At 34.4% G+C, this 14,376-nt stretch overlaps 1 protein-coding gene across 12 annotated transcripts in view; it reads right to left on the bottom strand.

Moving 5' to 3' along the window:
- ANKS1A (ankyrin repeat and sterile alpha motif domain containing 1A) overlaps positions 1-14,376 on the bottom strand; it is a 140,446-nt gene that overhangs the window by 87,226 nt on the left and 38,844 nt on the right. For 9 of the 12 annotated variants that reach the window (XM_070745297.1, XM_070745303.1, XM_070745300.1 and 6 more), the window contains exons 3-7: positions 12,126-12,282; positions 9,334-9,396; positions 2,969-3,265; positions 2,249-2,324; positions 1,485-1,586 (exon numbers count right to left, since the gene is read on the bottom strand). In XM_070745297.1, the coding sequence (XP_070601398.1) occupies positions 1,485-1,586; positions 2,249-2,324; positions 2,969-3,265; positions 9,334-9,396; positions 12,126-12,282 (695 nt within the window). The remainder of the gene's footprint in view (positions 1-1,484; positions 1,587-2,248; positions 2,325-2,968; positions 3,266-9,333; positions 9,397-12,125; positions 12,283-14,376) is intronic. The other 3 variants (XM_070745308.1, XM_070745299.1, XM_070745307.1) reach the window with 1 other exon arrangement.

The raw sequence follows: 14,376 nt of genomic DNA, 5'->3' as shown, positions 1-14,376 counted from the left end.
ATACTGACCATACCCATAGGAGCCCATCACTGGCGGTAGTGGACCAAATGAGCCACTGAGATGAGGGAGATATAGGTGAGTGATGGGAAGGGGTTTGCAGCAGCCCTCAGTCCTAAGGGGAGTTACGCTGTTGAGTGCTCAATTTTTTCTCACAGGATCTGCAACAGCTGTAACTTCTGTCAAAAGACGTTTCTCCACCCATCAGAAATGTATAATAATTTCAAATGATCACTGAACAAATGGTCCTACGTTGAGGACCACTTTCTATTTTATTTTTTAAAGATGGATCATGACTCTATCCAATCTTCATAGATTTCCATTTTCCTTTCGGTGACTCCATTCAGGAGGGCCTTTGTAAAGGAAATGGACAGTGGAAGGGAAGGAAATGGGAGGTCAACCTTTACTTCTGCTAACCTATTTTTAACACGTTGACCCTGGATTTGGATACTCTCCAAATGTAGACTTCTTCTTTTTCTCATTCAAAAGTTAGTGAAGGTTGCGTTACAACAGTCTTAAATGGCCAACAGCGAAGATCCTTTTTCTGTGTGATTCTCTGTTTTGCATCTCAATCCCGATGCATTTGCACTATTCTTTCACTAGTCCATCATTAAAAATGACCCCATCTAAGAACCCATCTATTAAGGATGCATGGAGAATGGTTCTATTTTACTTTTCTTCTTCTGCCTTCTTAATGATATTGTGCATCTTGCAATATATAGTAGTCCCTCGCTATATCGCGCTTCACCTACTGCGGCTTCACTTCATCGCGGGTTTTCAAGAAATATTAATGAGAAAAATAATTCGCGGATCTTTGCTGGTTCGCAGGTTTCTGAGGAAGTCGATCAGCAGATTTAAACAGCCCGTGGAACTCGATCGGCAGGTTTTTAAAAAAATATATATCTAAAATTGTAAATACTGTATTTAAATACTGTATCTAAAATAAATACTGTGTGGGAAGGGTTTATAAACACTTAAAACAATGAAAACTTACCAAACAATTACAATATAAATACTTAAATAAGTACTATCAGTCTATAAATTCCCCATCACGGATTTCACCTATCGCGGCCGGGTCTGGAACGTAACACCCGCGATAGGTGAGGGCTTACTGTAGATAACTTTCAAAGTGTCTGACCTGAAGATTATAAATCTCAAAAATAAAGAAGGGATGCACTACATCCATAACTAATTTGAAATGGGATAAAAATACAATGCTGAGGAAACAATTATCAAATTCAGTAAAAACTAGGAAACTATCAACTTAATACCATATTGTCAGAAAGTACAAAAACAAGGGAAAACATATTTTTTGCTCAATCTAGTTTTCTTTGTATCCACATTGTAGTTAATTGAGCAATGTAGGCCTTTTAGAAATTGCCTAACTGGAAAACCCCCCACTTATTTTATGGCTGTTAGTGTCTGATGTTGGTGTGCTTCCTATTTCTCCACTTTTGCCCTCTGTTCCTTTATGTTTAATTATTTACCTTCAATGAAAGCTGCTATTTGCTGGCTCTTTTGAGAAGGAAGTTCTCTGACAATCTCCAAAGCGGTGAAGCTTCTGTTATCCTTTATATTCACATCAATGCCTTCAACACAGAAACTTAACATTATACACATTAATTTAGAAATGTTGCATGTACTCAAATAGCAAAATGTGGTACAAATGTAACTTGGCCTTAATCACTTCCTCCTCCTAAATGTACATCTATGTTCCTTAACTATTATTATTGCTAAAAGCTGCTCTTATTATGAAGGCCTTTAATTTTAGAAGAAACATTTTTAATTTGGGAAGTGCTTTTATTTTAATTATATTTTATTTTATTATAATTTTATCTTATTTTTAATAAGAAGCACATAAGAATATACTTAAATGAAGCAGAATAGGAATACTTAAAATAATAAAGCAATAAATATATGTTAAATTGTATCTTACAATTCAATTATGGTGAAATCAAGTAATAATTTCAGAAGGGAAATTAATATATGTTTTTAGAGTATACAACCTCCTGAACTCCAAATCAAATCAGAGGTTCTAGAAATTCCTGCTTAGCTCTTGTTAACTTTCCTAGTTTATACTTAAATTTCATGAGGCTTTAACTTGAAGGAGAAATTTAAAAAGGAAGGCGAAAGGTTCAAATGAAATTATGTTGCTTATTCTCAAGAACTATGCTTAAGGCTGCTGAATGTTGACAACACTAAGACCACCAACCAAAAAGAAAATCCAAAAACATATTTAAAAGATCCTCACCTGCAGCTAGTAATATCTGTACCACATCTGTTTTGCCAAACAAAGCAGCTTCATGCAAAGCACTGCCTTTTTCTGTCTGTAAAAAGAAGTATGGATTGAGAATTCCATCAGAAAACAATAAAAGTGTATGTCCAGGTAGCTGCTACACAAGCAGAAGCCATTTTTTGCCTTTATTCCAATTTAAACACCAGCTTCTTTAAAACACAGGCTGATCACTCTAATCAGTCAATTACAACTAATAAAAAACTCCTCTGAATTTCCCTTTGAATTTGAAACAATAAAAGACAACATCAGTTGAAAATACAGGATTCAAGCACCACAAATTCTCTAGCTGACAATTAGAAGTTTAGATTTCTGGAGTAAAACAGATGCCGCTAAACCTGAAACAATTTCAAAGCATAATTCTATTAAATTTCAAATTTAACATGAATTCAAACTGTTCTTTGAGGAATCAACCCGCCTTGGAGATCTGCTTTGAAATGTCTGTATTATTTGGAATGCTGACAATAAACTTGTTTAACAATATTTTGTATTAGTTGGAATTCTAGGCTGCTTCAATTTGCCAATTCTGAGCAGCATATAATTGGGATTTTAAAACATATGATGAAGTAAAACAGTGATTAGGAAAGTTCTTATTGAATAGGGAGCTGAGATACTAAATCAGATCCTGAAACATTACTTTTGTGTTGAAACTCTACACAAACAAATCTAAACAAATACCTGGTAGTTGTTATCCATGCCAGCCTCCAGAAGTACATGAACAACAGCTTTATGGCCATTTCTAGCTGCCAGATGTAAGGGAGTGTGCTTCTTAGTATTGCAACTCAATAGATTGGGATGAGCATTAAGCAACATCTTCACAACCTCTAGTCTCCCATAGAGAGCGGCTAAATCAAGAGGAGTCTCAAACTTGTTATTACGCATAGTAGGATCCGTCAACTCCTCCAGAAGAACCTTCACCACCTCTGTATGGCCATATTGAGCTGCACAGTGCAATGCTGTCTCATTGTCGTTATTCTAAGATTACATAAATGTAAAAACCATTAGAGTTTAGAGACACTTATAACAAACAGAACATTTGTTTTAAACATAAATATATTAAAATTGTTCCAATTATTTTCCACTAGGCTTGCAGTAGCTTAGTGAGTACATTATGGTCTCATTTTTATTTATATGTGCATGCATTCAGACATTTGCTACAGAAAAAAAAGATGAAATATTATTGCATTTTGATATTATTACTTCTACTGTTCTATAATGTTCTCCATTTTTAAAACTCAGCAAGCATTACTTATCCATTTAATAAATTACTATAAAATCTACAAACTTATATTTTGCAAACCAACAACTTGATAATAAATATAGTATTCCATAACTCTGTTCTTTCTCTCTGGAAAATTCACCTTTTATTAATTAATCTGACATTATGTTTTGGTTATATTTAATTTTAATTTTATACAAAGGGCTGCTGCTATCAGGAAATTATGACCAATAATATCAACTTACGGAAACTAATCATCTATCAAGAAAAGGCTCTTTCGTGTGACCAAATGCTTTTTTGAAATTGGACTTCATAAGGAAAGCCATTGAAGTATAAAAAGCATTCGGTTAAACCAGGAGTAGGCAAAGTTGGCTCTTGTATGACTTGTGGACTTCAACTCCCAGAATTCCTGAGCTAGCATGATTGACTCAGGAATTCTGGGAGTTGAAGTCCACATGTCATAGAAGAGCCAACTTTGCCTACCCCTGGGTTAAACCATAGGTGTACACTTAGTACTGTACTTTAAAATTCTAGCTGATACGTAAATGAAACACCAACATTTCATTCAAACTGTTAGTGACTTCAAACATTTAAATGGTGTGTGTGTATGCGCTTGTGCATGTCTCTGTGTGTAATTGCTAAATGTACATAAACAAAACCATGGCTTTGTCAGAAATATTTCAATTGATAAAAAGTAAACAAATTAGAACTTTAGAAGTTGTGCTGTATTGGAAAAATATAGCAGAGGTATGTTTGTGATTTACTATTTTAGTTCTATCAGTATCAACACAGAGGTGGGTTCCTCCCAGTTTGAACTGGTTCATCTGAACTGGTAGCAAACTGCTGCTGATGTCACAATGATGTCACAGAAATAGATCGTTTGGTATTGGTTCATGGGTGCTATCAACCTTTTTTTTAAAAAAAATTGAGGAGTGTATGTTTCGATTTTTTAAAAGAAATTCCCAGGTTTTTTTTCTTCTTCTGCGCATGTGCAGAAACTGAGTTTCTGGCACTGTGCATGCGTCAAGGAAGCGAATTGGCAGTAAAGTTAAGTTGGAACCCACCCCTGTATCAACAATGTTCAATGTCTCATGGGCACATGACAAAACTGGCTGAAACAGAAAGGAGATAGATGAACAGTCAGGCTGCTTTACAAAAAATACATGGAATGTACAAATGAAAGTTACTATGAACAATGACAGACATGCACAAACATTTGAAAAATTGAGGACGATGCTTCCAGCGGTGGGAAAGAAATAATTCAAGCCAAACATTTGCCAAGGAAAAACAGATTTATAGGGAAGGTGATTCTAAATGAGGTAATGCAACATTCAGCAGCATGCAGAGAATGAATAGAGGGGAAAGCACATGGTACAGGATTTATAATTAAGATGTAGAGTTTAATGAAAGATAATGAAGAACCGTGGTATCTTCCAGCTACATTATATTACAAACTATACATAATGTAGCACATCAGTTAGCATCGGGGATGGGAGGCGGACATCAACTGGACTAAAGTTCTAGTCTAAATTGAGCTCAAATCCTAGGGATTTTATGGACATACAAATACAGAAGTATTTTACCACGGTCATCTTCCAAGATTTTTCCCCAATTGCAAAGTCTAATCTAGAGCCCTAGCATTACCTTATCCTTTGATATCACAGCAATAACTAGACCTACTGCTGCTTTTCTTGTGGGAGAAACAAGACCAGTCTTTTTAGGGGGAAAAAGGATTAATATCTTATTGTTGCTATCAAACACTCATTTGCCTTTTAACTAAGTCATTAATTAGACATTTGCAATTTCTGGTCAGCAACACCTGAAGATAGGTACTCCTGAAATGCAACATTTTATAAACCCTTATCAAGCCCCATGTTTGATTTCAAGTTTGTGGCAACAATAATTTTTATTTATTGTATTCTAACAAGTTTGAGTGCCACTTTTCAAAACCAGTGAAATCTGCAGATGTTCAAATTCAGCTGTACATCCAAACAACTGCACATCTGACAGAACTTAAATCTAAAGAATCTTCATTATAAAATAGAATGAAATTGCTATTCAGTAAGAGGATGGCCCCGAGTGTTCCCTGATTCCCTGAAAAAACCTTTTTAGCCTATTAATGCAAAAAATCTTACAGCCCAACTGAGATTTTTAAAAAGCAAGCTGTTTTGAAAATGTCTGAGATTGATTTCTATAATTTTTAAGAGAAAAATTAGAAAATAGATGATAGCATCATTTCAAAATCAAAATAGTGGTCTATAGTTTACAGTTCTTTTTTTGCCCACTAATCCATTTATCTTGAAGATTAAGGAATGCTTTTCATGGATATATGAACTAACAGTTGGCAATGGATACTTGATTTGCAATTGGCACAGTACAAAAGTAATAATTTGTATGTAAAAGCACTAAATATTAAACAGGAGCCCATAAAACTAAGACCGTAATCATCATTATCAAAGAAGCCCAAAGAAACTCTATGAAGAAATAGTTGAGGAGCAACTTAAATTGGGATAATATTTAACTATATTAACTCTAGAAAAAAATATTTTCAATTTTTATATATGCTCATACAATGCTTTTATGTATCATGATTCCTTTATGTATGTTGTTTTCAAAAAGTGTTAAGTCATTTTGAATATGCATATATTTAATCAATAATTGGTTTATGGTGGGGTTTCTTCTGACAGTCAGGTCAAAGTACCTTTTAACTATAAACAAACAAATGCACATATATAATTCAATTGGGAAAAATGCACAATTTGTTAAAGTCCACTGTTTAACTATCATTCCTCATCTATACTGAAATGCCTGCCATCGCAAAACTAAACATTCATAAGCATTTTCCCTTATAAGAAGTAGAAAAAAATCTCTGTGTTTGTAGACACAGGTCTTCAGGTCAGGATTGAAATGGTTTGCCATTGCCTACTTCAGAGATGGGTTGCTATTGGTTCTATATAACTGGTAGTAAACTGGTGGTGATGTCACGGAGTTGGTTCTGTCAGTGCCTATCTGTGACCACCGCCTTCTTTTTTTTTGGTGGGGGGGGGGTTGTGTGCTTTTGTTTTCTGCTATTTTTTGATTCAGAAGCCACGACCACCATCTTTGGGAAGGGGCTTTTTGGTGGGCTATTTTTTGCTGTTTTTTGCTTCTATGCATGTGCAGAAGCTGGATTTTCACAATCACGTGGTATGGGAAGAAGCGAACCAGCAGCAAGGTAAGTTAGAACCCACCCCTGGCCTACTTCCTAGGGTTGATAGAAAATGACTGGCCCAAGGTCCCCAGATGATCTTGGCCTCAAAGTGGGATGACAACTTGCAATCCTCCAGTTTCCAGCCTGATGCCTCAAACTCTATATACCAAATGGGGTCCCAACGAAAAACTCTACTAATTAAAATTTACTCTACTTTTTCAAAAATGTTTGGTAAAATTAAAAACATGATTGCCAGTTAGTCCAGAATACCCTGGTCAGCCTTGGGAATTCAAGTTCAAGCTAAGATTGAGAAACACAGAGAAATATGCTTCTAGGGCTGGAATAGTTTAAAATGTTTGATTTTAATAATATTCATTAATTAAAAATAATACCAAGCTACAAAAGACTTAGAAAATAGCCTTGTAGAAACATAATTCATCTCACTTTCCTCTTCAGACTTTTTAAGATTTAAAATATCTTTTATTTAAACAGACATTAATGCTCTCCAGATTTCCAGAGGGATTCTGGCTTGGCGGAAACAAAACAATGAATAAGCCAGAGATATGCACTCTTTTTTCTATATCTTCACCTTGCTGTTGCTGGTGTTTCTATTAAAGATTACAGAGAATAGAACAAGGGGCATTTTTGTGTATTTTTGGCATTTTAGGGTTGTGTACTTTTGGCATTTTACTTACATAATATTCAGAGAAACTGGTGGCTTACACACCATGTTTTTGCTTCCACCCAGAAAGGAAGAAAACCAACTAAGAAATCAATTAAAAAGCACTAAAAACTCTATACTGCAAAGAAAGTGATGGAAACTACATGTGGCAATAATGAAATTTGCCAGAAATAATTACTGTATTTTTTATTATTAATCTGTGGTACAGATTTTTTAACAACACACAAATTAAAAATAAGATTTTTGAATTTTTAAAAACATCTATTCAGAAAGAGAATTATACTGCTCAAAGTAATAAAGGGAACACTTAAATAACGCATCCTAGATCTGAATGAATGAAATATTCTCATTGAATACTTTGTTCTGTACAAAGTTGAATGGGCATAACAGCATGAGAAATGTATTGTCAGTCAGTGTCGCTTCTTAAGTGGACAGTTTGATTTCACAGAAGTTTGATTTATTTGGAGTTATATTGTATTGCTTAAGTGTTCCCTTTATTTTTTTGAGCAGTGTAGTTTTAGAATTATTTGGATTCCGCTTTTGGTACTTAAGTAAATTATATTGCTTAATGTTCTAACCTGTATAGATATAGCCAAGGCAATCATAAATTTCATAAATTTTCTACTTAATATTGATACACATTTTACAATAAAAATCTATTATGACAAAAGCAATTATACTCCTTCATTTATGTGCAAACATTTCAACTGTTATAGTAAAGTAACATATGAATTATCAAAAAGAAAAAAAACCCCAATTCAATCAATTATTTAAATTGGTAGTTTTTTACATTGATTTTAAAAACATTATTTCAATTTCTGATTTAAATATCCAATCACTTAAATTTCAGTATTCCCCATTGGGTTAATCTACTTTAAACTGAAAAATACAGAGACAGAACATGGCAGCTCCTTAAGATCCAAAAACTGTTATAGACATATAGGAAAAACTCAGCAAAAAGCAGAGTGCTCCTGCAATCCACACCAAAACTTATACATTATGAATCTTAATACAGACTATCATTTACCATATTAAACATTAATGTTTACCCTACATATACAGGCTATATAATTTATAAAAAACATGTAATTTAAGCTAATTTACCCTATTTATCTCCAACTTTGATAATCTTAATATATATTTAAAACCATGGAGCCCAATTTGATTTAGACCTTAAAAATCAATATTTTAGCTGCTCCAATTTGATGGTCTAAAATTAAAATTATTATTTACAACAAATATTTCTTTTGAGATTCATTATAACAAGGAATGATTTAGGATTCTTCTAAATATTATATTATCTGTGAGGTAATTTAAGATTTTCAGTATTTTTAGATTTACTTTTCTGTTTTTTTCCTTATGATTACGAGAAGCAGAAGAATAGGCCATATTTAGTTAAAGAAACAATCAGATGTGAAAAAGGAATGAGTGAAATAAGAAAAAAATGCACATACTTCCACACAAATGGACAGACAATAAAGGTATTGTTCCCTCATACAAGCAGTAACAAAATTAGTTTTCTTCTGTGTCATGTAGGATCATCACTATTAGCAAAATGACGTTTAGTATTGCTAAGATTGCATATCTTTTTTGGCCAGTATACCATAAACATAATCAGTATTATTCCCTTTCTTATTAAATAGAGAAACAATACCAGAATGTTTTGAATTTGTATTTCTGGATGCTATTATTGATTTGGAAATCAACAAGTACCCCAAATCTACCAAGTCAAAAACACTGGTAGACCTTGTTAAGCATCAAGTAAACTTTTACCAACCAGCTGAATCAAACATGGCTTAATACAAATTTCACAATAAAGAAATTGAATTTTCAGTCCTCCATGGCCATTCCCAAATAGGCAATATCCATGAACTAGATGACCAGGCTTCTGAAAGCACAAAAATACAACTTGGAGTGATGATATAGTGAAATCCTGTCAGCGAAGTACACACCTTGGCATTGATATAAGGGTCAAAGGGGCCGTACTTTTTGAGTTCTTTGATCTCAAGAGCATTCTACAAAAAGGAGAGGAAAAGAAAATGTGATGATGAAATGGCAGGATATAGTAAAAAAGCAGTGAGTGATTCTGAAGGGGAGAAATGATAGGACATGATAATATTTCATTCCAATGAAAAGCAATTAATTAAACCAGCCATTCCAGCTGTCAATAGTTGATCAACATGCAAAGCTCCACTAAAAATCTTAAGTTCTCTATTTAATACTTCACTATGACATCTTACAAATATTTGGCCTAATGTTAGCTATAAATTGCAAGAGCCTTCATTTTCATATGGGCCCATTCAATTTATTAAATGGCATTATGCATTTGAAATGTTAACACTGAAATGATTGACAAAGTTGTTTCCTAGAAGCACAATAAACAGTGTCTGACAAAAAAGATTTCCAAACAATATTATTAAAAAATTTTGAATGTGCACATTTGGCTATTCCGGTGTTCCTCAATTATTTTATGTTATGCGTCCCCTACGAAGAAGTCAACATTTTGCACCATCACAATTCTCCGCCGGGACGATTGTTTGCAATATTCAGCACATTTTGAAAAAACTCAAGCGGCTTATCAGCGTGATTGGGATATACAGTGTTCCCTCAATTTTTGTTGGTTCAAACTTCCCGAATAGCCTATACCACAGTTTTTCAAAAAATATTAATTAAAAAATACTTTGTGGGTTTTTTTCTATACCACGGTTTTTCCCGCCCGATGATGTCATACGTCATCACCAAACTAGTAATTTTTCCAAATAAATAACAAAAAAAACCCCAATTATTGTTAATAAATAATTATGTTTATAAATATCAGGATCACTAAATTTCTTACTCAATGGTGAGTACCAGTAATAATGGTTGTTAAGGGAATGGGAAATGGTAATTTAGGAGTTTAAAGTGTTAAGGGGATGGCTTGTGATACTGTTCACAGCCAAAAATGGTGTATTTACTTCTGCATCTCTACTTCGCGGAAATTCGACTTTCGCGGGCGGTCTCAGAATGTATCCCCCGCGAAAATCGAGGGAACACTGTAATATGTTTAAGTGATGCCTTAATTTGTTTGGCTTCATGCTGTCCATTGCCAACATTTTTAGACACAATAAACACACTGGTCTTTCCTCGTCTCCCACCGTAGTCACAGTGAAGCCAAATGCTACATATGCTTCATCATTTTCCTCGCCTTCGCTTTCAGGAGACTTACGATTGTCTCATTATCTCCATCTCTCTCCTCCTTTCTTTTCATCCCTGTTAAATATTTTTCCATGGTGTCTCTTAAGACATGTTATATACACTTCATATATCCTACTCTGTGCTGTGTGCTATTGTTTGGTGCCAAAAAACCCTTCTCCCTGTGGCAAAAAAAGCACATTCCCCAAGGTTATTCGCTCCTCCCTGGCATTGTTCCATGCCCCCCAAGGGGGCCCACCCCACTATTTGAGAAACACTTGCCTATTCAATCACAAAAGATAATTACTAGTCAGCAAATGAACTTCTTTGAATATTTTTAAGAGACTATGCTAAGCTCCTTGTTAACATAGTTAATAAGCCTCACAGTCAGGAGTCTCTTATAGAGATGGAATTTTAACTTTAATCTGAAGAAATTGTTCAGTCCTAGTTTGGTTGCAATTTGGCCTAAAGTAGTAGTGTAATATGGATGTTTCCTATTAGAAGTGAATACATAGATTCAAATAATGTTACTTTCCACAAGAAAAATGTTATGTAGACAAAGAGACCCCTGGGGGCTCATTCCTGGTGATGCCCCTTCTGTGGTATAACTTACAGCTGAATACCCAGTGTTCCTCAACAATTACTGGCCTTCCAAAGGGTTCTGAAAACTTTACTTTTTAGAATATGTATTTGTGGAAGTGGAGATTTAGCCTACCTCCATGGGTATCACCTAATGTCTGTTAAATGTTTTATGTGAGCTAAGTTTTTGATCTTTTGTTTTGACTGTCTGTAAGCTACTTCAATCTCTGGGAATAGGAATTCAACAGTGTAGACATCACAATAAATAAATGCATACATACAACTAAAAATGCAAGGGAAATAATTTCCTGAGAAAACTTACTAGTATTCCCAATATTTCTATTTTTCTATATACCAGTCCCATTTGGAACAATATTTTAAGAGTTTACCTGGTCTCCAAATCAATACTATGCATTATAGTATGTTAACATTTGTAAACAAGAAAATTTTCAATCATACAAGTCAAATGGCAGCATTTTAAACAACAAAAACAATTACTGTTTTTCTTCCATTTGATCACAGCATTTTAGTAAATTAATTATTAATATTTGAAAGTTGTATTGTAGTTAACTGCACAGGATTAGCTTAGTAAGCATAAGCATTAAAGCAGTATAAGCTATCTACAAAATATGGCAAAAAGAGATTAAAGCTGTTTAGAATTGCTTCACCACAAAAAAATAAACTGATGTACCAACTACATCAAGTTTCAAATTATCCAGGGGCATAGAAATAATGGCTAAAATCCTCCCATTGAATATAAACCAATTTAGCCACTGTTCATTTCTACAATTCTCAATCTGATCAACCAAAAATACAGCTTTCAGGATACAATTTTTCAAATTTGCTAAACAATAATAGTATTTAGCCTTTAGCTGCTTCACAAGCAAGATGTCAAACTACAAATTTACTTGTGTAGATGCTGTATTCACTCCCTCCTATGGAAAAATATAACAAACGTTGCATGATTAAGAGAATAAAAAGAACGTATTCAGACCTGCTCATTTACTTTAGTGTGGGAGGGTCCCTGGTGTATTAGCAGTTTCACTATTTCAGCATCTCCCTTCCAAGCTGCCAAATGGAGAGGATAACAGCCTTTGCAGTCAGCCACATTCGTTAATGCATCATTTCTCAACAGAACTTCCACAACATCCCTGAGGACGGAATAATGCCATGAAATTTCATAAGAATTCTGGATACGACAATAAAAATCAAATAGTAAATCCGATTATATGTGTTAATAAAAATATCAGTTTGTATACGGTCTACTTGAAAAACATTTCCAATTCAAATATTCACCAGGTTTCCTTAAGCACTGGAAAGTGAAAACAGCCTATTGTTCGTCCATCAAAAGAAAATAAAACTGAGATCTACTCTAAGAGATAACTTTCAACCTAGTTGATGAAATGTATCTATATGAACAGGCTTAGAGTCAAGCATTTGTATGTATGTTTGGTTTTATAATAAGGGTTTTTTAGTTGTTTTATTTTTTATTTATTTATTTTATTCATTTGTCCAATACACAAATACATAGGAAGAAAATAGACATGTGGTAATATATATAAGGGTAAAAGTGAACTTAGAGGAGAGGATATATGAAAGGAAGAGAATATATATGATAGGTGAAAGAGAGGAAAGACAATTGGACAGGGGATGAAAGGCACACCAGTGCACTTATGTACGCCCCTTACTGGCCTCTTAGGAACCTGGAGAGGTCAATCGTGGAGAGTCTAAGGGAGAAATGTTGGGGGTTAGGGGTTGACACAATTGAGTCCGGTAATGAGTTCCACGCTTCAATAACTCGATTGTTGAAATCATATTTTTTACAGTCAAGTTTGGAGCGGTTCGTATTAAGTTTGAATCCGTTGCGTGCTCTTGTATTATTGCGGTTGAAGCTGAAGTAGTCATTGACCGGTAGGACGTTTTAGTATTGGATTGTTACATGCTGTTTTTATTATTGTTGTTAGCCGCCCCGAGTCTGCGGAGAGGGGCGGCATACAAATCCAATAAATAAATAATAAATAAATATTAGGAATTGTAAAATGATTTAGTAAGGCTGTATTACTATTCTTCTCATTTTTCCTGTTACCTATCTCCTTTTCTACTTATGACTATAACTTTCTTGCTTACAGCTTTATGATTTATATTGTTTTATTTAGTATCCCTGTATGATTTATGTTGATTGCTTATTTAGTATCCTATAACCATTGCTAAGTGTTACATCTTATGATTTATGATGAATGTACTTTATGAAGACTATGATAATGGTTTATCACTCATAGTTTTAACTACACAGAGAACTTATGCACCAAAGACAAATTCCTTGTGTGTCCAATTTCACTTGGCCAATAAAGAATTCTATTCTATTTTATTATTCAAACTTATCTAAAAGCAGACAAGTGTTTAAATCTAATTTGCAAGAATGAACATTATTTTTTCCCCAAGTATGACTTAGATATACAGTTATTTGATTATTTTCTTTATAAATTAATATGGCTACTCATCTACCTAAAGGAACTCTGGGTGGTGAACAAGACTAAAAATACAATAACAAGAACCATTAAAGCAAAACACACCGTAATAAGATTAACATCCATAGTTTAAATACATTGTGCCAGCCTCAATATCATCCTAATCTTAGGGGCATGTCCTTAATACCTTCGGAATCGTCTTCTGCCGCACGAATCCCAGCGACCAATTAGGTCCCACAGAGTTGGCCTTCTCTGGGTCCTGTCGACTAAACAATGCTGTCTGTCAGGCTCCAGGGGAAGAGCCTTCTCTGTGGTGGCCCTGGCCCTCTGGAATCAACTCCCTCTGGAGATCAGAACCATCCCCACCCTCCTTGCCTTTCGTAAATTACTGAAGACCCACCTTTGTCGTCAGGCATGGGGAAACTGAGCCCCTGGGTTTATATTATTTATGCATGGTATGTGTTGTATGGTTTTAATAATGGTTTTTCAGATGTTTTTTAAATGTATTAGATTTGTTTACATTGTTGTTATTGTTGTGAGCCACTCCGAGTCTCCGGAGAGGGGTGGGATACAAATCTAATAAATTAAATTAAATTAAGACCAACAGCATCCATATTTCTAAGAGGAGGCTATTCCTTTAAGGCAGACATCAATTCCAAAGCCCCATTTGGCAAGACTGTTTCACCAAGAAGACTCAGATTTAGAGACATGAACAGAAACCATTAGGGTTTCTGTATTGGCAGTTCTGTGTTAGCAAAAACTTCAGAAGAAAAGGAT

The sequence above is a fragment of the Erythrolamprus reginae genome, chromosome 3 (genome assembly GCF_031021105.1).
Source record: "Erythrolamprus reginae isolate rEryReg1 chromosome 3, rEryReg1.hap1, whole genome shotgun sequence".
Taxonomy (NCBI): Eukaryota; Metazoa; Chordata; class Lepidosauria; order Squamata; family Dipsadidae; genus Erythrolamprus; species Erythrolamprus reginae.
Note: the sequence above shows the minus strand (reverse complement) of the source record. Positions and strands in the feature narration are given on the sequence as shown.